Below are 26,714 nucleotides of genomic sequence, written 5' to 3'. Positions count from 1 at the left end.
AATGTGTCTGATTGTTGTCCTATTGTACTCTTCCAAGCACTTAGTACAGTGCTTTGCCCACAATAAGTGCTCAATAAATACAATCGAATGAATGGAGAGGATTTTAAGCTGTACGGCCAACTCCAGTCTAATAGCTACATGAATGTGAGATTGTACAGTTACCACTCTAGGGTAGGGAAAGGTTGCAGTAATGCTTTCATGCATTTGAATTTATTTTGAGAGCTTACTGTGTTTAAAGCACTGTACTAAGTGCTTGGGAGAGTACAATAAAAACAATAAACTGACACATTCCCTGCCCCAAACTTTCAGATGCTCCCAGTTCCTAAATTCATAGAAGGGAGTGCTTTGCAAAGGTGTAACCTGGGCCTGATAACAGAACTTGTACGGTCTGCCACTAGACTCCCCAACCAGTGGTGACCCCTAACCCTCCAATTCAACAGGAAGTTGAACATAGTAAATGTACCCAAGCTGAATCCTACCTTTCTAGGCCCTAAGTCTCAGAGAGCCTGCAGTTCTCACCAAGTGAGGCACCCCCTCCCCCCGGTGTACATCCCTCCGCCACATGCCAACACCATCAAATTTCCCCGATAGCAAGCTCAGTCTCCATGACTCACACTAGCATTTATACCTAGACTGTTCTGGGCCATATTCAGGACTCTCATGAGGACAGGCCAATTTGGACCTTGCCTCTTTTCTTCAGTGCACAAGATCTTAGGGCTGTCACCTGAGGTTTGGGGCCTGATGAGCCCAATCACCCCAGCATTTGCACCATTTCTCTGTATCTCTATTGGGTGCAGACATTCCTGAGCCTGGGCCTTGAGCAAAGGGGTTTTTAGCCTTCTTGCAGTAACTCCCAGAGATCCTGCTGTTGGGTAGGGATTGTCTCTATCTGTTGCCCAGTTGTACTTACCAAGTGTTTAGTACAGTGCTCTGCACACAGGAAGCTCTCAAATACGACAATGAATGCCTGTGTTATAAAAAATGACCAGCCTCTCTTTCCACCCCCAGCTCTACTTCTTTGACCACTACTTCATGGCTTGCTGGGTTACTCTCTGAACTCCAGGCTGCCTTCTCTGAACCTTCTCGGAAACTGACAGGTGTCCTTCTGAGTGCTTTGTGTTCAATTTCAGAGTCCTTAGGCAGGCAGGGTGAAACAAAGTTCATTGCTTCCTCTTTTTTTTTTTTTAAGACCCTGGTCACTCTGATTCCTTCACACACGCAGTTACGCACCCACCCACCCACACACACACAAAAAGTAAGGGCAACCTCCATACGCAGCATTAAAACCACACATAACTAGATAGGAATAACTGTTCTAGTGCAAAGTTCCCTTCCCTGAGAAGCAGCATGGCTCAGTGGAAAGAGCACGGGCCTAGGACTCAGAGGTCGTGGGTTCTAATCCCGGACCCGCCACTTGTCTGCTGTGTGACCTTGGGTAAGTCACTTAACTTCTCTGTGCCTCAGTTACCTCATCTGTAAACTGGCGATTAAAAAAACTGAGCCCCACATGTGACAACCTGTTTACCTTGTATCTACCCAGCACTTAAAACAGTGCTTGGCACCTAGTAAGCACTTAACAAAGGCCAAAATAATAATAATAATAATTATTATTATTCTAGCCAAATCCAGTGGAAGCACTCAACTCACCTGATCTTTTTTTCTGTATTTTTTACCAGCCTGTAGTTAGTACTACTAAAAATAATTATGGTTCTTGTTCAGTGCTATGTGCGAAGCACTGTTCTAAGCCCTGGAGTAGATACAAGTTAATCAGGATGGACCCAGTCCCTGTCCCACATGGGGCTCAGTCTTAATCCCCATTTTTTACAGATGAGGTAACAGGCAAAGAGAAGTTAAGTGATTTGCCCAAGTCACAGAGCAGACATATGGCCGAACCAGTATCAGAACCCAGGTCCTTCTGACTCCCAGGCCCATGCTCTGATCCACTAAGCCACCTTGCTTCTCATAGTTCCTTGTTTGGTCCTGTCTTTACAATGTCAATCAATCAATCAAAGTGCTTACTATTTGGAGAGTACTTTACTAGGGAGACTACGGTATCATTCACTGCCCACAAGGAGTTTACAGTCTAGTGAGGGAGACGGACATTTAAATAAATCACGAATATGTAGATAAGCATTGTGGGGAGAATAAAGGATACAAATCCAAGCTCAAGAGTGATGCCAAAGGGCCAGGGCTTAGATGGGGAAAGCAGCGTGGCTCAGTGGAAATAGCACGGGCTTTGGAGTCAGAGGTCATGGGTTTGAATCCCAGCTCGGCCACTTGTCAGCTGTGTGACTTTGGGCAAGTCACTTAACTTCTCGGTGCCTCAGTTACCTCATCTGTAAAATGGGGATTAAGACTGTGAGCCCCACGTGGGACAATCTGATTCCCCTGTGTCTACCCCAGCGCTTAGAACAGTGCTCGGCACATAGTAAGCGCTTAACAAATACCAACATCATCATCATCATCTCTTGGAAGAGAGGAGACTTTAATAAGGCTTTGAAGGTGGAGAGAATGATGCTTTGACAGGTATGAAAGTGGAGGGGGCGGGGGAGAGTTCCAGGCCAGAGGAAGGATGTGGGTGATGGGAGTCGGTAGTGAAAGAGATGAGCTCAAGGTACAGTGAGTAGGTTGGCAGTACAGAAGCAAATTTTGCAGGTTGGGTTATAGTAGGAGAGTAGTGAGGTGAGGTAGAAGGTGGTAAGATGACAGAGTGGTTTAAAGCCAATGGTAAAGAATTTCTGTTTGATGAGGAGATGGATGGGCAACCACTGGAGGTTAACCACTTGATTACCTGGGAAATACAGACAATGTTTATTTAGAAAAACAACCCAGCATCAGAAGGAAGTACAGGAGGGACCGAGGTCAGCAAATAGGCTGATGCAGTAGAGTCGAGGCAAGATATGATAAGTGACTAAAACTGTATACTGTAAGCTCGTTGTAGTTGGGGAATTTGTGTTATTTTGTACTCTCCCAAGTGCTTAGTACAGTGCTCTACACATCGTAAGCGCTCAATAAATATGACTGACTGAAGATGTGTGGCCTAGTGGAGATAGCACGGGCCTGGGAGTCAGAAGGCCCTGGGTTCTAATCCCGAATCCACCACTAGTCTGCTGATTGACCTTGGGCAAGTCACTTCACTTCGCTGTACCTCAGTTACCTCACCCTCAAAATGGGGATTAAGGCTGTGAGCTCACATTGGACATGTACTGTGTCCAACCTGATAACCTTTTATCTACCCCAGCACGTAGAACAGGGCCTAGCACATAGTAAGTGCTTAACAAATACCATAAGACCATAATAAAAGTATCTGGATCAACATGGCAGCCGTTTGGATAGAGAGGGAAGGGCAGATTTTAGTGATGTTGCGAAGGCAGAACAGACAGGATTTGGTGACAGACTGAAGATGTAGGTTGAACGAGAAAGACGAGTCAAAGCTAACGATAGGATTATGGATTTGTCACATTCATTCAGTAGTCTCTGTGAAATATGCCTAAGAAACATGACCAGCTGGGGTCAATCTAATTTGTTCAATTCAAGTGAGTGAAAGTAGAATGAGTGCTAAAAATCTGGGATTTTTTTGTTTGCTTGTTTATGATACTTGTTAAGCACTTACTTTGGTGCCAAACACTATATTAAACACTGGGGAAGAACAAAATCATCAGGAGGACAAAATCCCTACCCATATGAGGCTCATAATCTAAGTAAGAGGGAGTAGGATGGAACCCTATTTTACAAATGAGGAAATTGAGGCACAGAAGTTAACTGGCAGAGCCAAGATTAGAGCCTAAATCCTTGACTCCCAGGCCCGAGCTCTTTCCACTAGGCCATGCTGCTTCTTCTTGTCTTTAGATCAATACACCCCAATTTATAAAATCTTTCCTCACAGATATAGTTCTTCTCACTATGGATCCAGCCTTAGGAAAGGGGGTAAACACTTATAAGAAAATTACAGACCAGCCTGCCTTTTCAAAAAGCATTAGGCTTCATAGGGGCTTAGCACTTTCCACACACCAGGTGCTATTTCCCTTCAGGATGGCAAATGACAGTGTCCAGTCATAAGGTTCACTTTCCCAATGCCAAAAACAGTCAAGAATGCCACGGTGACAGAGAGAGCCCTGCCACATTGCCAACCAATTACAGAATAAGTTGCTGGTTCATGCGGGGAACTTGGCAGCTAAAATATAAAAGTAGTTTTAAAAAGAGCCGATGATTCATAAGTTCCTTTCTCTTTGTGCGAGTGTCTCAAAATACTGAAAAAAAAAAATTCCTCAAAAACTGTGCCAAATATAAAAAGATCTCTTGGATAAAAGAAAGAAAAGAGGAAACGGAACCTCAATGTCAGCAGGAATTACGAGAAAGAACAGGCTCATGAATGTAGGTTTAGAGGCAGGTTTAAGCTTCTCTAGACTGTGAGCTCGTTTTGGGCAGGGAAAATGTCTATCAACTCTGTTATATTGTACAATCCCAAGTGCAGTGTTCTGAACGTAATAAATTCTCAATAAATGATTAATTGATGAAAAGAGTATGTGTATATATGGAATCTTCCCAGGGACGGCCCCAACAACAGGGTGAGCAGATGTGTCTCACAACAACGGTGGACAAATGGGATGATGTCACAGCAGGGTCTGCTGCTGAGGAGGTCCACATCTTATCTCTGTGGTGGCCCTTGGATTTGCTCCCTTTATTCACCTCTCTTCAGACCCACAGCACTTATGCATATATACCTAATTTATTTATATTAATGCCTGTCTTCCCCTCTAGACTGTAAGCTCGGTTTGGGCAGGGAACGTGTTTAACAACTCTGTTATACTGTACCCTCCTGAGTGCTTAGTACGGTGCTTTGCACATAGTAAGCGCTCAATAAATATGATTGATTCCACCATAGATTGCAACAGTACCTTCCTCACCAACCATCAGGGAAGGAGCGGGGGCCTGGGAATCAGAGGACCTGGGTTCTAATCTCAGCTCCACTGCTTGTCTGCTGGGTGATCTTGGGCAAGTCACTTAACTTCTCTGTGCCTCAGTTACCTCAGCTCTAACATGGCGATTAAGATTTTGACATGGACTCTGTCCAACCTGAATAGTTTGTGTTTAACCTAGTGCTTTGAAAGGTGTCTAGCACATAGCGCTTTAGAAGCAGCAGGGCACAGTGGATAGAGCCCTGGCCTGGGAGTCAGAAGGTCATGGGTTCTTAACCCGGCTCCCCCACGACTGCTGAGTGACCTTGGGCAAGTCATTCACTTCTCTGTTTCTCAGTTACCTCATCTGTAAAATGGGGATTGAGACTGTGAGCCCCACATGGTATAGGGACTGTGTCCAACCTGATTTACTTGTACCTACCCTGGCATTTACTACAGTGCTTGGCACAAAGTAAGCATTTAGCAAATACCACTATTATTATTATTACAAATTCCATTTTTTTTTAAAAAAAAGTCCTCAACATTTCACCAGGCATGCTGTTGGATTCAGGGGGACTGGGTCAGAATGTGTATATGGCTCAGAAAACACCACCACAAATGAATACTGCCTACCTGGTGTTGGGATACCTCACACCCACAGACTAATTTCACCATCAGTGGCATGATCTTTGTGTATGACAGACAACTCACTGTGTTCATGTGTGTGTGTATGTGTGCACACATGTACCCACTCAGTACTTCCAAAAATAGTGTTTTTACCATGGGTTTTGGAAAAGACTGAAGTCAGAGAATTAGGCGTTTTTTTCCCCAACCACACGTCTAGCTGGAAAAGCCATGGTACAGTATTGGAAGAAACGGTTGCACATGTACCAGTTTTTCCACTACACAGAATTTTACAGAACGATACCCCTATATTTTAGGCATACTGAGCGTACATATATATGTTTTCTCCATTTTTTGATGGGACACTAAGGTTACCTGCTTATTCATGAAAGAGCTATTGCTCAGTTCTGCATCAGAAATTCAATTCTAAAACAGGTATCAAAATGAGGTGAAGGTCTCCCCCAGCCCCCAACTCATAACAAATAGAATGCTTGATTTGAGTGCTTGAAATTATTCCAACCCAGTGGAGGGTAATATGGTGTGATGCCTATTGACTCCTCTAAATGCATGAGCTACTAGCTGATCCATCTCCCAGTGTAGCCTAAAAGCAATATAAATCTAAAGGGATACTTTGAATGTTTGACGGGGGTGGAAGAAAGAGGAAAGGAAAGGAAAGTGTGAGCTGAATTAGACACCAACAAAAATAGAGAGACAAACGCAAGCAAAGTGGAATGGAGACGACAGATCTGCAGGCTACTGAGAGCTCTGGATGCTCCAGAGAAATTGGCTGCAGATGCTTTGTTCCTTAAGTTCGGAGGCTGCTGATAACCAAAGGATGGAATTTTCATGGCTCTGATCCGATGGAAGAAGGGAGGAAGAAACGCAGATGCCAAAACCACCCTACTAAGCAACAAAATCCAAGAGAAACATTTAGAATCTCATTTCCTAGGAATAATAATAATGATAATAACAACAGTACTTGTTAAGCACCCTCTTAGGATCACACCTGGAGAGTTTCTAATACTCTACTAGTCTCGGCTATGGGAGGGACAGTCAAGCAGAGGCCTATCCATTCCATTCCTATCTTGGGCAGTGTCTGTCAAGTGGAAGACAATCTGCTACAAATCAAAACTCACCTGTGCTGGGCAGCAGCAGTATGGGACAGAGTCAAGGGCGGAGACTCAAGTTTACTGCTCAGAAGTCGTCATTGGTAAACCATTTCCATAGTTTTACCAAGAAACCTCTTTGGAGCTACTACCAGAACGACTGCAGATGGAGGAGAGGGGTTCTGGGAGGGTTGTGTCCATGGAATCAGTATGGGTAAGAGACGACTAGACAGCATAAGACAAGACTTCTTAAGTGCTTACTATGTATCAAGCACTGCTGTAAGCACTGGGGTACATACAAGTTAATCAAATTGGACACAGTCCCCACCCCACATGGGGCTCACACTCTTAATCCCCATTTTACAGATGAAGTAACTGAGGCCTGGAGAAGTTAAGTGACTTTACCAAAGTCATAGAGCAGACATGTAGCGGAGCCAGAATTAGAACCCATGTCCTTCTGACTGCCAGGCCTGTATTAATAATAATAATAAATAATCATGGTATTTAAGTGCTTACTATGTACTAAGAACTGTACTAAACACTTGGATGGGCACGAGAAAATCGGGTTGGACACAGTCGCTGTCCCACATAGGGCTCACAGTCTTAATCCCCATTTTACAGATCAGGTAACTGAGGCCCAGAGAAGTTCAGCAACTTGCTCAAGGTCACATAGCAGACAAGTGGTTAGAGCTGGGATTAGAACCCATGACCTTCTGACTCCCAGGCCTGTGCTCTATCCACTACTCCGTGTTACTTCTCAGTAAGTTCGATCCATTAAACTGCACCGCTTCTCTGGGATGGAACTAGGTTGCGGCAACCCAGAAGATGGCCACACTTGGCCCAGTTCCCTCACTGTTTCACCTTTCCCTCACCGCCCCTGCTCCCAGCGCACCCACTCGGAGTTCCGAACTATGAGTTTGAGGAGCACCTGGGGCTGCAGGAGTACCTGACTCCTCTCCTCCCTACTCTCCCTTGATGGAGGGGAAAGCCCCAAGCTAAATCTACGCCCTGGAGCTCTAGCCAGGGAGTTAAACCACTCATCCCCTTGTCCCTTTAAATGTGCAGCAGATTTCATTGGGCATGAAGGAACGCTAGCCTCAGGCTGGTGGGTGGCTAGCACTTTTCAGGAACAAAGTTATTTTCGGGTTCTAGTCTAGATCATCAAATGGATCCTCAAGCCACAGAAACAGTGAGCCTGGTGGTGCGGCCTTTTTTCCAAATGGTTAACTAAGCACGGTTGGCTCTGTTACCCTCCTTACTAATTAGGATCCCTGGATGGGCAGACCAAATGATTAATATTTAGGTCTTGCGTGCCTGCTACCAGAAAGAAGCTTATTAGCAAACGAGTGACACCTCCACAAACTTAAATTAAATAATGGCTCCCAGAGAGAATTCAGAGCTGCTGACAGAATGGCAAGTGATTTAAGTAACATAAAGCGGAGCAACTGGTGATGGATCACAGTTTTTTTCACCCGCTCTGCTCTAGCCTATAATAGAACAAATGATCATTTTTCAGCCTAATTGAATATGGCCTCCCTGCTTGTGCACAAAAGCAGACAAAGCTATATAATTTGCTTCATTAAAATGCATTTTTATGTCGCCTCAAAGATTAAAAAAATTGCCACCACTGATGGGGAGATTAGAAAAATAAAATTTATCATGCAAACACAACCTGCAAATGAGCTGCAGAGTGGCATCTGGGGCCCTTATTTTGCACAAAAAGATCAGCGTGGAGAACTAAAGGACACAAGAGCAGCTATGGCTTTGACAGGATCAGGATTTCCTAAGTAAGAACCGATTTGTCACTGGTTAAGCCACAGATGAGCTGACAGACATACCTACTAGCAACTGAGCAGTTGTTTTTTTTCCCACGTGAAAACAAAACAAAAAAATCCCTCAAACCTGCTTTTGTTCTTTCTTCCCTCGTTACGCACTAGGAAGTTTAAACCCTTAAGGAAAAAGTATTTCACAATATTCAAAGATATATGCCATGTGGCTTAAGTCACAAAAGCCTGATATTGCCTTCTGGCAACAGTAGTAACTGAGGGCCAGAATACAGGACTGCTGTCTGCCTCACCTGGGGAGTGGGTGGATTCTCTTATTTCATTTCCACTGACTTTGGCTCTCTTTCTGCAGCTTTATCATCACTTTTCCTACTAACCGCTTGGCCCACCTTCCAAAATCTAAACCAATTTCTCCCCCATCTGTCTTTTCAATAGGAAGCGAAAGGGATGTGACTTTTTTTTTCTTTTCTGCTCTTTTTCATAACTCCAACAGAAAGAGGTAGGTCACCAGTAAGGCATTTATGTTAGGCTGATGCTGGGTGTGTCTGTTGGGGGAGGACTTTCTATTTTTGGCAGCCCATCCCAAAATGGCACTGCTCCAGATGTCCATGGGCTGCCTAAACCTCTGTTGTAGTCTGGAAATTATGAGAATCTCAATGATTATTTATTAAGCACTTAAGGGATGCTATTTTCTGAATGGAATTTGGGATTAGGCAGATATGTACTTTGGAAAAAAAACCCACTGCAGTTGGCACCCCACTCCTTAATTCACTTCTAGGTTAGTTTTTACTTCACTTGGAAGTAGCTTTGAGCATCATTCCCCACTCTGCTCCATATGGATCTGAAGAGTCTCTCAATTTCCCTCTATTGAAGAAAAAGCTGTTACCACCAGCATTGGAAGAAAAAAATGAAAGCACACTTGGGGATGTTGAAGGAACCTCACGGGACACAGATATACAGCCCACACTCTCAATAACACAGGTGATGAACCAATGCATCTCCAGGGCCTTCCTAAGTAGGTTAATAAATCAGAATTTCAGTAGTGAGATGATGTAATATGCTGGGGTCTGCCATAGGAGTCAAAGGATCAGGATCCTCACTTTGTTGTCTGTTGAACACTTTTACTCTGCTCAGATTACCCCAGTAGAGCAGCTGATTTCCAACTCTGTGAATCACCTAAAGGCATCAGGGGATCCAGGCAGACAAGGCAGCTGTTCTCCAAGGCCCAGAGATTGGGACCACCAGCAGCCCCAAATCCACCTCAACCAAAAGCACCTACAATGGCCTAAGGTTCTCTGGCCACTTAGAGGTGCCTGGCCAGGTAGCGGAGAAGTCAGCGGGGAATATTCCAGCTGACAGCACAGGAAGCCAGTTGAGCCTCCAGATCCTGAAAGGCCAAATTTTTTTCACCACAGAAGCCCAGGAGCCCAGGTCATAGGAGTCTCTCAACCTACGGTCCTACTTCCCATTACTTCAGCGAAGAAACTGCATTCGCTCTTAATGAGTAAGGATATAGCCAGTCTTACACAGAAATTCCCTCCATTCTGCATGTTCCCTCTCTGAAGAGCTAGGGGAACACTTCTTCTGGAGTTCCTCCCGGAGCAGTTCTTTACACGGAGATGCCTCCAGCTATAGAAGAAACCCAACCTCTGGGGAGAAATTCGTACGGGGAACAATCCATTGATGGTGGTGCCAAGAATATGCTAGATCTAAGCTGCTTCACAGGGTAAAATGGACAAAACACCATTTCTGCTCCTGCAAAGGCCAATCTGTTCACTATCTGGTGGCAAGATTCTGACGCTAGAGAGAGAAAATTCCTGCAAAGATGCTCGCTGGCCACTAGGTGGTGCATTTCAATGAATCAAACGATGGGCACTGGCTCCAGCAAACCTTAATTTCCTCAATTAAAATCCATTAGGAAACATCAAAATGGGGATGTGTATAAAACAGCTTTGGACAAACGCTCAGCATCTGCCCAGGCCTATTTATTCCTGTCTCTCCATCGCCTCCTCAGTTCCCACTGCTAATTTTGCTAATTGTGGACTTGGGGGTGACAGCCGTTGGCAGCTTCACCTTCAGTTTTTGGCTTCCGATACGCTGAACCTGCCTCCCACTAGCTCAGCCCCAGGATTTTCTTCCTTTAATCTGATCTGTCAGCCGCCACATCCTTTGCTGGTATTTTGTCAGCAGGCTGGGAATGCTGGCAGCAGCTCCCTCCCTGAGTCAGTAAGGCCAGAAATCAATCAATCCATCGTACTTATTGACTGCTTACTGTGTGTAGAACAGTGTACTGAGGGACCAAAGTCAGTGCTAAGGTGGTTATGGACACAAGTCCTCCACCAGGCATAAATCTCTGCTGCAGCACAATATTTTTCTATCCAACATTCTGGTAAGTGGCAATAAGTAGGAAAGATTAAAAAAATAAGCTTGTTGGGCACAGGGTAGGGGTCAACCAACTCTATAATACTGTACTCTCCCAAGTGCTCAGTCCAGTGCTCTGCACCCAGTAACCACACAATAAATATGACTTATAATGACAACTGATAACCAACACTGACATTGAGAGGAATACTTTAAGATCAGAGACAAAAATCAAAAGCATCATTACTTAGAAAACCATAAAATTGGGAAGAAAGCCCAAGAAGGCTCTCTTTCGAGATGTGGGTGCTGTGTTCTTGACAAAGCCTGCAACTGGGGGCAAACTCTTACTTCAGTAAACACAGTACTCATGCACACATAATTGCAAATGCTTCTTCTGACACTACACTACATTTACTCCAAATGAATGCATGCTAGCGATCGATTACTCTCTACTCCGGGATGAAACAGAAGTGTAAATATGTGTTATGAGAGAACTTGAGTGTATTGTATATTAATTAGCTACAGCCAACTTTGACCTGGACTGGACCGGAACTGCAGACCTCCAAGCAAACAGAACCCTGCCTTCACAGCATCAAAATCGGACCACTCACCCATTTTATATTTTCTTGTCACTCCGACATTTTTTAGCAACAAGACCCTAGGAAGTTCCGTATCTATCATGCCCTCAGTCACCATACAAATAATAAATGTGTAGTAGATGGAATCCACACCTTGGGTCCTAGGGCTTATTCCAATGACCCCTTTGAGTGGCTCTTTCTCAACAGACACACCAAATTCTTGTGGTAATAGGAAACAAATTCCTAAGACTGCCCAACCCCTCTAACTCCTCAGTTTTCTTGCCTGCAAAACAGTGAAGAGAGGGATTCTAGCAAGGTAACAGAGCATCATTATCAAATGATAATAATAATAATAATTGTCCCAGGCATTGTTCTAAGCGCTGGGATGGATACAAGCAAATTGGGTTGGACACAAGCCTAGAGATCCTGAAGCAATGGCTCAGGACTCACATAGCAACCCCAAAGATGACTAGTGTGTGTTCGGTGCTAGAGACAGGGAAAAAAGTGGAGGAAAAGTCATTAGGTGGAATAATGTACAGCAGACCCGTTATCGGGGAAAGATCGAAAAGGGCCGGTGGGTAGTGGAGTCCGGAATTATGTTGCTCAGGGCCACCGTGAGTTATTTACCTGGGAGAAACTTTGATTTAGCGAGTGGGGCCCATCACTAGGACTGATCTAGTCTCTCTCACTTTGAACAGTTTCTATTTTTCCTCCTTTCTCTTTCAGAGTTTCCTATTACCAGTCCAATCTCCGTCTCACATGCGAAGCTGTAAGGCTCTACATCTAATGTTGCTATACATAGAATATACATTACACACATACACAGAAGATTGACTCCAGCTCTGTTGCTAAGAAACTACCAAGGAGAAGGTTTTTTAGTCCTCTTCATTTATAAAATAACCACTTTGCCTATGGGAGAACAAATGCAATCTCTCAAGCCCTCTTGTGTCTTGTTCTCATTTTTAAATGAACACAGAAAGATGATCGAGAGCAGCTGAAGGTGTAAGCTATCTCCATTTTTTAGACGTCCTTGAAAATGAGATAGAAAACACAGTTTCAACAACCAACTGCTATAGTATTTATTAATCTTTCACACAGCAGATTTTTCCCCCCTTGGCAACAGTGAAAAATGCCTCATAAAAAAAAAATCTGATTTAAAAAGATTACTCGGAACACCTAGGAATAATTTAGCTTATGCTGTCAGGCATTCGATTTGGGGTTAGCGTCCTACCCTCTGCTCAGAAACACCTCCCTCAGGAATGGCATGCCCACGCCCTGTACTCTGAAACACCTCCCTCAGGTGACCCTGAGCATTAAAAAAAAAAACATACAAAAAAACCCAACCAACTTTCCTTTTTATATAGGGTATGATAAGTACTTAACTGGAAATATTCAGTCTGAGGTAGAAGGATAATGAATAAGAAAAAAGAAGAAAGAAAAATAACGACATTGTTAGGAAAAGGACCAACTTACTTGGCAGCTGTAGAAAGATCAAGACTAGAAAAGCAATAAAGTCACCCATGGTGAAGCCAAGGTCACTGACTGGATTTATAGATTTTTCCTGAAGGCAGCTTTTGCTGAACATGAAATGCTGGTTTTTTTTAAAAAAAATTCTCTCCCTTCCTAAGTGCTTACCCTATCTCATTTGCTAAAGGCTTTTAAAATTCATTCATTTTTACAGCTGGTTAAACACTGGGATCTTTCTGCAAACTAGGGGATGAAATTGATTGCCCTATACCAACTTTTCTATACATATAATTGATTTTTAATTCACTGTCTCATTTCTGAAAGGATTCAACAATAAACTCTGCTCGATCCACAATATCGATCTCTTTAAGCAACGGTTTTGATCAAAATCTGAAGAGAGTTAATCATAACAAGAGCAGTCATATTTCATTGTTATAGGACATTCATCTTTAGGTAAGGGCAACCTCATCCAAATTCTTCTCCATTTTTTTTTTTTATGTGAGTTTCTCCCCCAACCCCCTAGTCTTTTAGACTTCAACTCTTGTCTGTAATGAGTTAGCATACAAGATCAACTCTAACCACTTTTGGTTAGTAGTAAAATATTTGAGAATAGTCACGATTTTTTAATGCCTTGCTTCAGTGATGATCTTCTCTGAGGAGTTCCTTCTAAATATACAAACACATACATTCTCTTTTTCCTGTTTGTTCATAGAAGATTGCTTTCGGGCCTACCCACTGATGAGCTAGATTTTTAAATGGGGGCTGAGTGGAAAGGAATGCGGTAAAAATCTACCTTTCTATCAAGTCACACACATATCTGGTTGTCTGAATTCCAGGTTCCTGGCTACGGTTTCAAAGTACAACTTTCAATTTATTCCCAATTTCCACGGATTAAAAGTTGTTTGGAAACTGTCTGAATTTCAGTGATATGATTCAAATTGGAAGGGTGGGAATTCTTACCAGCAATCTCTCCAGAATGAAACTGTCCTATTTCCTGTATTATGAACATAAAACTGATACCAAGCCTATGCATTTTTCTTCAACATTTAAAAATATTTTCCACGATTTAAATGCAGGCGAGCAATGGAAGCCTCATTTACAAAGATGGCTTAATGTTTCCCTCTCCTTCAAGGCTGCCCTCTCTTCCACTCCCTCTTCTTGTTCCCCTTGCAGAGATTTTAGTTCAATTTTGCTCAGAGTTAGTTCCCTTTTTTTTTTTTTTTTACAGCTGCCACACAAATAGTAAATAAAATTCATAGTGTTTTGCCCCAGTAAGCAGCCCTGTCTTCCAGCATATTCTAGGTGCTTGGCTTCAAAGCAGCGAACAATGAAAACAATGTTTTCTTGAGCAGATATTCTAAAAGGGGCATAAGAAGGATGTTTGGGGAGGATGCTGGGAAAGAAACCAAGCATATAACTGTGTGTATTCTGTGGAAGTAATTTCTTGACCAGCCACACTGGTTCACCGGATTACAAATATTCAGAAAATTAGTTTGCCATGTCATGTCACTTTTGGAAGAAGGGTTTTCATTTATATGCATGACAAACAGCTTTAAACTGAAGTCAGGATCCAGACGCTTTAAAATTTATGAACTTGTAAATTCGTGTACATGGCCAATTAAGGTTTATCACCAGCAAGAATTAACTATCTTTGGATAAAAATTTAAGAGGTTATTTGAATTTGGTTGTTTACCTCAATGGCACTACATCAAAAGTAGTATAAAATATTTAAAAGGTGGCATGTTCCATGATAAAAGCTACATTTATCCAGGATGAAATGGCAGGGTCTTCGATAGGACCCTGCATTCATTTGCACCATAACAAAACCTTCACCTCAAGCAACACCTGGCCTTTTCCTTCAAGGAGATTCGATGTCTAGACAATTTCAAAAACCAAAGAGGGTCAAACGGACAGCTGTGGAGTGCAAATTCCACAATTCTTTGAAACTCCAATCACACAAACCTTCCCCTGTGCAGCAACCTGTCTGACTTTGCAAGGAAAATGCAGGCCTTGATATTTAAAGAGAATTCAATTAGCTTCATCAGTGTTTCTGTAATCAACAGCTGAATGCTAATTAAGATCCCAGCATCATGCTGCAAAGGAATCCCAGTGCAATAAGCAGCAGCAGAGCAGCAGCAGCAAATGCTGCCTTCAGCTAGCATGCATAAATAAACAGAATTAATAACTATCTGAGTGTGGACGGGTGACTTAATCTGTTTCGATTAGGTGCAGTTCAGCCTGAGGCCTTTGTGTTATTTAAATGTGTTCATCATGTTTAATTAAAAACTTAATAAACTATGGGTTCTTTTAGTTCTGATTTGTATTTTTCTCTCATCCTCTTGTTTAAGCCTTATTGGTCTGGGTGGTTTTGCCACAGAATAAAAGAGCATAATTTTTGTATGACCTGTGTGCAACTGGCTCGTGATTAATAAGCAAGGTAGCAGCAAGTCATTTACTTTGATTCCTTTCATTCATTCAATCGTATTTATTGAGCGCTTACTGTGAGCAGAGCACTGTACTTAGCACTTGGACAGAATGATGCAGCAACAAACAGGCAATCCCTACTCAACAACGGGCTCACAGTCTAGACCTCTGCCTTGCTTGTCCTAATATAGTAAATATTCTTCACAGCCGTAATAATCTTTTGTTGAAGAGGATGAAGTACCAAAAAGAACTGTTAGGATTTGAGCAGCGTGGCCAAGTGGAAAGAGCATGAGTGTGGGAGTCTGAGGGCCCGGGTTCTCATCCTGGCTCGGCCACTTGCCTGCTGTGTGACCTTGGGTAGGTCACTTAACTTCTCTGTGCCTCAGTTCCTTCATCTGTAAAATAGGGATTCAATTCCTGTTCTCCCTCCTACTTGAGACTGTGAGTCCCAATTGGGACTGATTATCTTGTAACTACCCTAGCATTTGTTACAGTGTTTGGGACATAGTAAGCGCTTAAATACCACAGTTATTATTATTGAACTATTATTCATGCACTCATTCATATTTATTGAGTGCTTACTGTGTGCAGAGCACTGTACTAAGTGCTTGGAAAGTACAATTCGGCAACAGAGACAATCCCTACCCAATAACGGGCTCACAGTCTAGAAGGGGGAGACAGTCAACAAAACAAAACAAGTAGACCAGCATCAACAGTATCAAAATAAACAGAATTATAGATATATACACATCGTTAATAAAACAAATAGAATAATATGTACAAATATACACAAGTGCTTTGGGACGGGGAAGGAGGTAGAGCAGAGGGAGGGAGTAGGGACGATGTGGAGGGAAGGAGGGGCAGAGGAAATGGTTGGCTCAGTCTGGGAAGGCCTCCTGGTAGAGGTGAGTGCTCAGTAGGGCTTTGTGAAGGGGGGAAGAGAGCTAGTTGGCGGATATGAGGAGGGAGGGCATTCCAGGACAGAGGTAGGACATGGGCTGGGGTCAACGGCAGGACAGGTGAGAACGAGGGACAGTGAGGAGCTTAGTGGCAGAGGAGCAGAATGTGCAGGCCGGGCTATGTATCAAACTGCACATCCCCCCCCCCCCCCCCCCCCCCCCCCCCCGCCATTGAAGGCTGCTACCACGTTGGCAACACTAAACCTTTCTCCCTTTTAGAAGCAGCAAGGCCTGGTGGAGAGAGCACGGCCTGGGAGTCAGAAGATCACGGGTTCTAATCCCAGCTACTCCACTTGTCTTTTGTGTGACCATGGGCAAGTCATTTCACTTCTCTGGGCCTTGGTTACCTCATTTGTAAATGGGGATTGAGACTGTGAGCCCCATGTGGAACAGACTGTGTCCAACCTGCTTTGCTCATATCCACCCCGGCATTTAATACAATGTCCTGCTCATAGTAAGTGCTTAACAAATACCATAATTATTATTTTAGAATGGAGATTGAGTGCAAGACATTCCATGTCTATTAGTAGCAGACATATCCTCATCTATTCAAAGAAACATGTTAAAAGGTTCAAATGTTTTCCAACTAGACTGTCTTTAATATCTCAGGATAATTTATACTGACCCAACTGACGGAAGTGGACCAGTAGATCAAATGTGAGGCTTTCACAGAAAAATAAGCTTCTTTACTAAGTTTTAAAATGATTGCCTCAGATGCCTGTTTTGTCACATTTTGAATCTCATCCACAAAAATACCCTAGTCAACAAGAAAGCTAATTATCCAGATTATCTAGGACCAGTTGGTTTGCATAGTTGAAAGATCGAAATGTGGATCTGATTTGCTTTTTCAGGTGAGAGCCCAATTCTTTTCAGTAATCTGAAATATTTTGAATCACTCAAACTATCGTTTACTTTGGATAGCCCATCAGGTGCCTGGTTAAAGTTTCTAAGTGCTGTGTTTACAATTTGTCCTTCATAAATTGACTCTTCTCTCACATCAGTGATTCAATAAGAGGCAGCAGGCAGGAGAGTCACCTAAATGCTGAGTATCTTTGCATTATTATTGTTACGGTATTTGTTAAGCAATCATTATGTGTCAAGCACTGTTCTAAGTGCTGGAATGGATAAAATTACTCAGGTCGGAGACTGTCCCGGTCTCTCATGGGGCTCACAATCTAAGTAGGAGGGAGAACAGGTACTGAATCACCATTTTACAGTTGGGGAAACTGAGGCACAGAGAAGTCAAGTGACTTGACCAAAGTTATACAAGGGATTTTACAGTTTTTATTGTAATAAAACGAAAAAGCATGGCATAAGTGAAAAAGTTCGAATGGGCTGGGTTGTTACTCTCAGCTCTGCCATTTGGCTGCTGTGTGACCCCGGGCAAGTCACTTAACTTTTCTGTGTCTCCATTTCCACACAGTTAAAATGGAGATTCAATACTTGTTTTCTCTCCTTCTTTGAGGCAGGGGCTGGGTTCAACTTGATGATATTATATCTACCCCAGCTCCTTTTATAATGCTTGGCACAGAATAAGCACTTACTATTATTATTGTTTTACAAAACGCAAACCATTTATCTATGGCTCAATCAAGGCTGGAGCATGGCCTAGTGACCTCTCTAGACTGCAAGCTCATTGTGGGCAGGGAATGTGTCTTTATAGTGTTACTCTCCCAAGCACTTAGTATAGTGATCTGCACACAGTAAGCACTCGATATGATTGACTGACTAGAAAGAGGACAGGCTAAGAGTTAGAGAAACTGTGTTCTAATACTGGCACCGCCATTTGTCTGTGTAACCTTGGGCAAGTCACTTCACTTCCATAGTCCTCGGTTCCCTCATCTGCAAATTGGGAATTCAATACAAGTTCTCCGACCTGCCCCATATGGGACCTGATTACCTTGTATTTACCCCAGGGCTTAGTACAGTGCTTGGCATATACAAATACCAAAATTATTATTTGGTCCTTGCATTTTCAGAAGGACATACCAGAGCTAGGGAAGGTAAGAGGAGGGCAAAATGACCCCAAATGACCAAGTGACAGAGCAGCTTGCTTAAGAAAACAGATAGAAAAGAGAAAGGCAAAGAATGAGAAGGGGCACATTTCAAGTTTACAAAACCACACAGGTTATAAATAAGATGAATATGGAATAGTCATTTACTAAATCCCAACACACCAGGACCAGGAGGAACCCACTAAAGCTGGAAAAATAAAACGAAAAATATTCGCAGTTTAGGTGGTACACATAAAGAATTTGTTACCAAAGGAAACTCTTTACACAGAAAACATCGTTAGCTTCAAGAAGGGGGAGGCATTTATAGTCAAGAGACCTGGAATGGATTATTAAAAGGAAAATGAGAAATTTAGAGGAAAAATGATAGGGATGTTGAATGCTTGAGAGTGGTGGATAAAACATGTGGATGATAGTAATGGTGTGTTTCTAGTGCCTGTGGAATGCAACGCACTGTACTGAACACCTAGGAACATACTAAAGAAGGCCAAGACACATTCTTTGCTCACAAAGAACTCTAAAGGTCCGTGATAGGTTGTTTGAGAGAGAGTTAGGAATGAATCGATCAATGGTATTCACTGAGCTTTTACTGTGTGCAGAGTACTGTACTAAGCACTTGAGAGAGGACACTTAAACAGAGGAATTTATAGTCTAGAGGGGGAGACGGACATTTCGGGTAGGGGATGCAAAGGAGTATAAGGATATGTACATACATGCTTTGGGAATGGGGTGAGTATCAAAGTGCTTAGAGGGATCGAACTTCAGTGCACGGCTGACACAGAGGGAGGGATGATAGGGTGCGGAGGGGAGAGGTTAGTCAGGGAAGGTCTTCTGTAGGAGAGATGATGGACTGATTCATTCAGTCGTATTTACTGAGCACTTACTGGATGCAGAAAATGGTAAAGCACTTGGTATAGTATAACAATCAAGACATTCCCTACCCACTATGGGCTTACAATCTATAGAGGGAGACAGACACTAATATAAAGCAAGGAAGAGTCTAGTTTACTGGCAATAAGAAGTCAGGACAAGGATCTTACTAGAGCTTTGAAGGCAGGGAGAGCGGCAGTCTGTTGCACACGAAAGGGAAGGGAACTCCAGGCAGGAGGAAGGGCATGATCAAGGGGTCTTTTCCGAGAGAGACAAAATTGAAGCAGAGTAAGTAGGCTGGTATCTGGGATGGAAGAAAATAAATCCCCAACCCTGAGGATGGATGTTCCGAAAAGCAGCCATGCTATTCCTCCAAACATCCTTCGTTGCCCTCACTGGAGATGGAAAATTGGGCTAACTGGAACCTGCGTCTCCTTCCTGTAATGGAACAACTTATATGACATCAATCTAGAGAGCTCATATACACAATTGCAGGCTACTAGCTCACAATCTGTCAATAGAGACAGATCTGCCAGGATTACTGGATAACCTGATCCCTCCCCGTACATTTCGGTTGGAAATTTATATTGCCAGGTGTTTCACCATCCCCTAAAAGTCAGCAGCACCTGCTGTGAATGTTGTACACTGGTGCTACAGGAATACAACTCCTTCTCGACTTTTTATATGACAAGATAAAACAGCATGATATACTGGAAACAGAGAGCTTAAAAATAACCAGATGAAAAGTGTGCAAGAAAATGCTTTTTAAAAAGGAGAAGACCAGAAGTGGGCATGGTATGCATTTGTCTAAGCGGCTCTTTTATTTCTGGTCATTTATTTTCTGATTCCTTTGAAATCAAGTTTGGGGGAAAAGCAAGTAAGCTTAAGAGCACGTAATGTACTGACAGGGAATGTTCTTCAGGGAAGAGATTGAATTACGGTTACGATTCTAATTGTCTTATCTGGTGCGCTACTGCTCAAAGATTTGATTTTGCTACATTCAACTGGAGCATTCTCCAAGCTGTCAGTCAGAATCGCAAACAAATCCACATGATAATCAAGGATACGCACGGGGGTGCATGCACATCCACCCAAAAACACACAGCCCCTTTCCCCACTCTCCTCCCCTCTCATACATTTGAGATTTTGAGGGTGGGGCTTAACTTCCTATAAATAAGACAGCAGTTTGATCTCTGGCTCTACAAAGGTTGAATCACTGCCAAACATTTCTGGAAACTTGGACAGAATAGAACCAGCAGCAAATATGATAAAATGAGCCAAGACTGACAATGATTTATGGCGTTAATGATCATTATTCTGTACTCATAGCGTTTGCTGTTTTGGAGTAATGTTTCATTTTTCAATAAACCTTGCCTTTGCTTATTTGTAAGGCTGCACTCTCCATCATGTAATACCAACCGCTGATCACAAACCCCAGGCTGCAACAATGGTGTCACAGTCAGCGTATCGCAGTTAACATAGGCTACTGCTGCAGGGCAGTAACCAGGGAAGACAAAACAGGAAATAAAAGGAGCGGGTGGAGGGGAGAGGATGGGAGAGAGGTGGTGAAAATGGAGAGGGAAGGAGGGAAGAGAAGGGGGGGGAGGGAGCTAGGGGAAGGGGCTCAGGGGGAAGGAGGGGCGGGAGGGGGGATGAAGACACTCAAAGGCACAGAGGCAAGATGGAGGAGGAGAAAGAGGAGAGGACAAAAGCTCCTCAGTTGATCCAAATGTATTAAACAGTTAATCATATTATATGTCTGGCCAGGGTAAGTAAAATAACCTACCCTGTAACTATCAGACACACTTAATTGGCAGATTACATTACTGGATTTTGATATTCTGTACTGTTTTCCTCCTACCCGCTTTCATCCCCAGAATGTCGTCGGGCAGTCTTCTTCCCCCAGTTTTGTTTGCTTGATAGAATAAACTGCTTTAATCTAGGCCTCTTTTTATCCAGATTTTTACCTTCGACTAGCAAAAAAGTTACACTGAAAGGCAGCAAAATGCATTGAAATCACCTGCTTGTGACTTATAGAATAAGTGGAGTTTAACGATAAAGAACTGTATTGGAGAGGGAAAATTGCACCTCCTCTTAGCTTCGACACCAGCTTGCTGTTTTAGCTGGTTCTCACAGCTTGGGATTTGCTTAAACCATCAGTCTTCTGGGTTATGTCTTTTGGCCTATGTCATTAGGCAGGCTATGTTCTTTTACGACTCAGTTAAAAATCGAGGGTCCACATGTGTTAAGTTACACTACTATTTTTTGGGTAAGGAAATATACAAAAACTTGGCCTTTCGGGTGCCTTGCACCTGAAAGAGTGAGGGGCTTGTCCAAAGTTCATGGAGGTGGAAAACCCGGGAGACCGATGCTAGTGTCTTTTGCGGGTCAAAATGGGGAAGGTACAAAGTTCCCACTGCCCACATACTGGAACCTACAGATGCATATGCAATTCGATCAAATATGGAGGCATCTAAGGCTCCTAGAGTACCCACCCCCTAATCTAAGACACAGCTTAAAGATAAAGTTCCAAAGTTTACACTGGGAAGATATTCTACGATACTAATTTCCAAAATACAAACGGAGAGCTCAACTTTTTCTGTCTTATCATGCCCACGATCTTCCTAACACCTATTTTGGACATTGTATTCCGATTTATCTGAAAACCAAGATAACACTTCAATATTGTTTAGATGGTGGAGTTTATAGGCTCGCTTTCCATGGGCCTGCGTCGATTGACTTCCCGTTCAGAAATGCATCCGTTCGATTGACTTCCCGTTCAGAAATGCATCCGTTTTCCCAGCATGGCAGTACAGGTACATCTCGGGGAGGGGGTCAGGGGAACCCAAAGCCCCCTTGTGAGGACCATTCCTTACCACTTCATCTTCAGTCCAACACTTCTCAATCAGCTTGGGCACCGGCTTCTTCACCAGGCGCTGAAGGGCTTTTCCAGCGTCATAGTTGCTTTCGTGTAGCTAAATGATAACAAAAGAAGTCCAAAGAATTATTTCATTTAACCACTCCAGGGCAGGAGGCAAAGCAACAAAGAGGAATCTTTGATGAATTGAGTGTATCAATGCTGAAACGGCTTTGGAGACCAGGGGGAGCCCATGCCCACAGTGACCAGACGTGAACTACTTCCATTCCCTCTGCACTTCCAAACCCCTCCTCACTTACTCTCGGGAGATGTGGCAGCAGAACTGCGGAGATATTCACCAGGACCGAGTTAGTCTCCTAAATGGCTGCAGAGCCTGGGGCCAAGAGAGCTGTCTGAGAAAAGTTTCTATGTTTACATAGCCTTGTGTGGGAGGAGTTTCCCCAAGAGAGTGTCCATTTAGGGCAATTGGTCGAATAGACTGCAAGGATCTGGGAGTCAGGATATTGGGGCTCTAGTCCCAGCGATGCTACTGACAGACGGTGTGATCTTGGGCAAGTCAGTCAACCCATGCCGCAATTTCCTCATCTGTAAAATGGGGATACCAGCTTTCCCTTCCTCGTATCCTGTGATTCCTGTGAGACAAGGACAGTGTCCATTTTGATGATCTTGTCTTTAGCCCACAATTACTGCAGTAACTTGCAGACAGTAAACACTAAATACACCTGGAGATCTACTCCAAGGTCAGCACACTTAGGTACTGTCTATGGCTGGGGCACTGAGGGGAAGGGGGTACCAAGAAAAGACCCTCCTCAAAATGGCTGCCAAAGGTCCCAAACAATCCTCTACCGTCTGACTAGTCGGAGTACATCTGGGTTTTGGCTGATCCTCAGAGTGGTTATTCCACACCCACAAAAAAGTCAGGAGTGTACCATACATTATTGAAATAAATCTCTGCAGGTTATATGATAGGAATCCAAAAACAACCACCTTCTGACTTAATGCCAGTGAATAACGGCACCCTAATTCCTTAAGACTTTTAATCATCCTATACCCTGAGATAATTGGCTTTTTCTTTCATGTGCATCGTCTCCACAGTGTTTCAACTCCTCTAACAGGCCTACCTATTTAAGTATCTTTACTGTGCATGTCTTAAATTATTTTTGCTTAGGGGACAAGCAATGAGTTCTATCAATTCCTTATCAAGCAGGAGAATATATGGTCTGTTGCCTAAAATTTGTCTGTATGCAGTCTTGACTATCTGGTTGCTTTGATTTTTCTTAATATTATGCCTGGGCTTCCCATAGAGACTTTCTTCCTAAGAACACAAAGCTCTTGCACATGTATTTTCTTCACCTCACTCTCCCTAAAAGTCTCTGAGGCAAATATGAGCAGGGATTCTCCTGCTGCTACAGATGGGGAAACTAAAGCATCAGTAACAAATTAACCATTTTAAAAATTAGGTAAGAATGAGAGGATATACACACAAGCACTAAATTGTTCAATAGGTGGAAAGAGAAGGAAGAGGGGAATTAACTAGGGAATGCCTCCTGAAGTTGGCTTTTTAGGAGGGCCCTGAAGATATGGCAAGTTTGAGAGGGGATGGTATCCCACACAAGCAGGAGAGGAGTGATGGATGATGGGATTTGGATTGGGGGATTCAAGAATGAGGTACAATTAGAAAATTAGAAGGAGTGATAAGTATAAGTTGGAATGTAGTAGAAGAGACGAGATGGGTAAGAGGGAGAGAGCTGATCACTAGCCTTGCTGCTAACGGTTAGGAGTTTTCTGTTTTAAGAGAGAACAAGTACCCACTGGAGGCTTCTGAGGAAGAGTGATGAGTTCTGAACAGTGTCTAAAGGAGATGAAACATGCAGCTGAATGTAACAAGGTTTTTGAGGGTAGAAGATTGAGGTGGGGAGACCAGCAGAGGAGGCTTCTTATATGTAGATAGCAAAGGGGTGATGTGGGCTAGTTGAGTATTTGTAAAAGGGGAGAAGAAAGGTTGTATTCATGAAATACTGTAGTGAAAGGACTGGTAGGATTTAGAGACTGACGGGTTGTGGGACGCAGAAGGCAAAAGATTCAAAGGCAGCAACAAGGTTGAGAGTTTTACGTACAGGAAGGATAAAGGTGGTGTCAACACTGATGGGAAAGTTAGGAGGCTATGGCTCAGAAAAGAAGATGAATTCGATTTATGATGGCAGGTGACTGAGATGCAGATACCCCAGAGGCAGAAGGAGATACAGTCAGGGTAAAGCAAGGGAAAGGACAAGGTCAAAAAGATAGATTTGGGAGACATCTACTTGGTTCTGGTAGCTGGAACTCCGAAGGAAGATGACAGTCCAAAAAAGAACCAGTTTAGAGGACCTAAAGCAGAAGGCCCACAAACACCTACAGTTAAATGGCTTTGACGTCTCAGGCCATTTTGACTTCTAACATGGACATTAGTTAAGTTTAATAATTATTCATTCAATCATATTTATTGAGTGCTTACTGTGTGCAGAACACTGTTTAAGCATTTGGGAGAGTACAATGCAACAATAAACACACATTCCCTGCCCACAATGAGCTTACAGTCTGGGAGGTGTGGGTAGGGGGAGACAAACAATATAAACAAATAAATTTCAGATATGCACATAAATGCTGTGGGGCTGGGAGGGGGGAAAAACAAAGGGAGCAGGGTGACACAAGGGAGTGAAATAAGAGAGGAAAGGGGGGACTTAATCAGGGAAGGCCTCCTGGAGGAGATGGGCCTTCAATAATGCTTTGAAATCGGGGAGAGTAATTGTCGAATTTGAGGAGGGAGGGTATTCCAGGCCAAAGGTAGGATGTGGGCAAGGAGTCAGCCGTCCGCAACATAGACGAGATTGAGGCACAGTGAAAAGGTTAGCATTAGAAGAACGAAGTGTAAGGGCTGGGTTGCCGTAGGAGAGTAGCAAGGTGAGGTAGGATGGGGCAAGGTGATGGAATGCTTTAAAACCAATGGTGAGGAGTTTTTGTGTGATGCGGAGATGGAGTGTTTTTGAGGGCTGGGGTGGCATGTCCTGAACGTTTCTGTAGAAAAATGATCCGGGCAGCAGAGTGAAACAGGGAAGAGGCAGGAGGCTGGGGAGTCAGCAAGGAGGCTGATGCAGTAATACAGGCAGGATAGGATAAGTGACTGTACTGACGAGGTAGCAATTTGGATAGAGAGGAAAGGGTGGAGTTTAGTGATGTTGTGAAGGTGGGACTGACAAGATTTAGTGATGGGTTGAAAATGGGGGTTGAAAAGAGAAAAGAGTCAAGGATAAAGCCAAGGTTTACAGGCTTGTGAGACAGGAAGGATGGTGGTACCATATACAATGATGGGAAAGTCAGGGGGAGGACAGGATTCTATTCGTGTTCTATTTCGTGTTCTGCCACTGAGTGACCAAATGTAGCCTGACCCAATCAATTTCACATCCAAGAAACAGCAGGGGGTGAGCCGCCTCCCTGAACAGTGACAAAATTACTAGCGACAGAAGGTTTCCTCTTAAACAGAGGTGTCGGTCTCCCACCCACTAGACTAAACGCTCCTTGAGGGCCAGGGTCCGTGTTTATTTTTAACCTATCTTGTACTTCCCAAGTGCTCGGTAAAGGCCAACGCATAGACTAGATGCTCACTCAATACTATTCGTTCATTTATTTATTCCACTGTATTTATTGAACGTTTATTACGTGCAAAGCACTGTACTAAGTGCTTCGGAAAGTTCAATATAAGAGTATACAGACACTCCCTGCCCACAATGAGCTCACGGTCTCAGACTGATTGACAAGTTCTCCCAAAAGACCTTTAACTGAACCAGTAACTGTCAGGTGTGAGAGTGAGGTTTCTTTTCCCCCAAACAGGAAGAGATCAATGCTACCCTTTCATGACAGTCTCCTTGTGAAGACTGGAATGGCTTGGAAGCAGAGTCCATCGCTCCATTCCCTATGGGGCAACCATGAAAATAAACCCTGATCGACTCTGGTTGGAGCAACAGAACACAACCAGCTGATCAATTTACCCATATTTTATAAGATACACACTTTAATATTTTTAAGGTGATTTAGGTTGCTGGTCAAGTACCTATAAAACATGTACCAATCAAGTAATTTTTCAGTGAATCTCCACTCCCCTGGAAATACATCAGTAGTCAGATACACCCAGCATCCTTTATAACTTGCCTGACTTGCACTGGTTAGCCTGGGTGGAAACGACTGAAATCAGATCAATATAAAATGAGATATATTCACAGTTTAAGTCACTGGTCAAGGAGTCTTGATTTCAAATGACTGTATTTAATATAAAGTGTCATTTTTTGTTGGCCATTAATAAAAATTATTCATATTTTAGGTGTCATTTTTTAGAGGGTACCTATGAAACATTTTAAAGCAGTGGTTTATTTAGAACCTTATTCAAATCATATTTACAGTTAGACTGGAAAACTGGATTAAGATTTAATTACTGTATTTTCCAAATCTACTGGATATTTAGGAACTCATGTTAAATAATCTTTTGCTAGATTGGTGAGGAATACGTGAAAGCAGGAAAGGAAGGAGGGTAGGCATATCAAGCTGAGAGCCACAAAAGTGACCAAAAATAAGCACCATTTACATTTTTATTTATCTATGTATCAATCAGTGATATTTATTGAGCAACTAAGAGAATATAAAACACTCCACTAGGCACCTGGAAGAGTACAAGACAAGGAAGATACATGTTCCCTGCTCACAGGGATCAGGATTGTTCAGG

At 43.1% G+C, this 26,714-nt stretch overlaps 1 protein-coding gene and 1 non-coding gene across 9 annotated transcripts in view; one reads left to right on the top strand and one right to left on the bottom strand.

The window, feature by feature from the left end:
* The window catches only part of RERE (arginine-glutamic acid dipeptide repeats), a 517,539-nt gene that overhangs the window by 109,047 nt on the left and 381,778 nt on the right, over window positions 1-26,714 (bottom strand). For all 8 annotated transcript variants that reach the window (XM_029066878.1, XM_029066882.1, XM_029066881.1 and 5 more), the window contains one exon: window positions 21,960-22,058. In XM_029066878.1, coding sequence (XP_028922711.1) covers window positions 21,960-22,058 — 99 coding nt within the window. The remainder of the gene's footprint in view (window positions 1-21,959; window positions 22,059-26,714) is intronic.
* On the top strand, window positions 6,511-6,648 carry LOC114812733. The gene has a single exon (XR_003760383.1). It is a non-coding gene; the product is annotated as a small nucleolar RNA SNORA7 (small nucleolar RNA).

Source organism: Ornithorhynchus anatinus, chromosome 5, assembly GCF_004115215.2.
Source record: "Ornithorhynchus anatinus isolate Pmale09 chromosome 5, mOrnAna1.pri.v4, whole genome shotgun sequence".
NCBI lineage: Eukaryota > Metazoa > Chordata > Mammalia > Monotremata > Ornithorhynchidae > Ornithorhynchus > Ornithorhynchus anatinus.
Note: the sequence above shows the minus strand (reverse complement) of the source record. Positions and strands in the feature narration are given on the sequence as shown.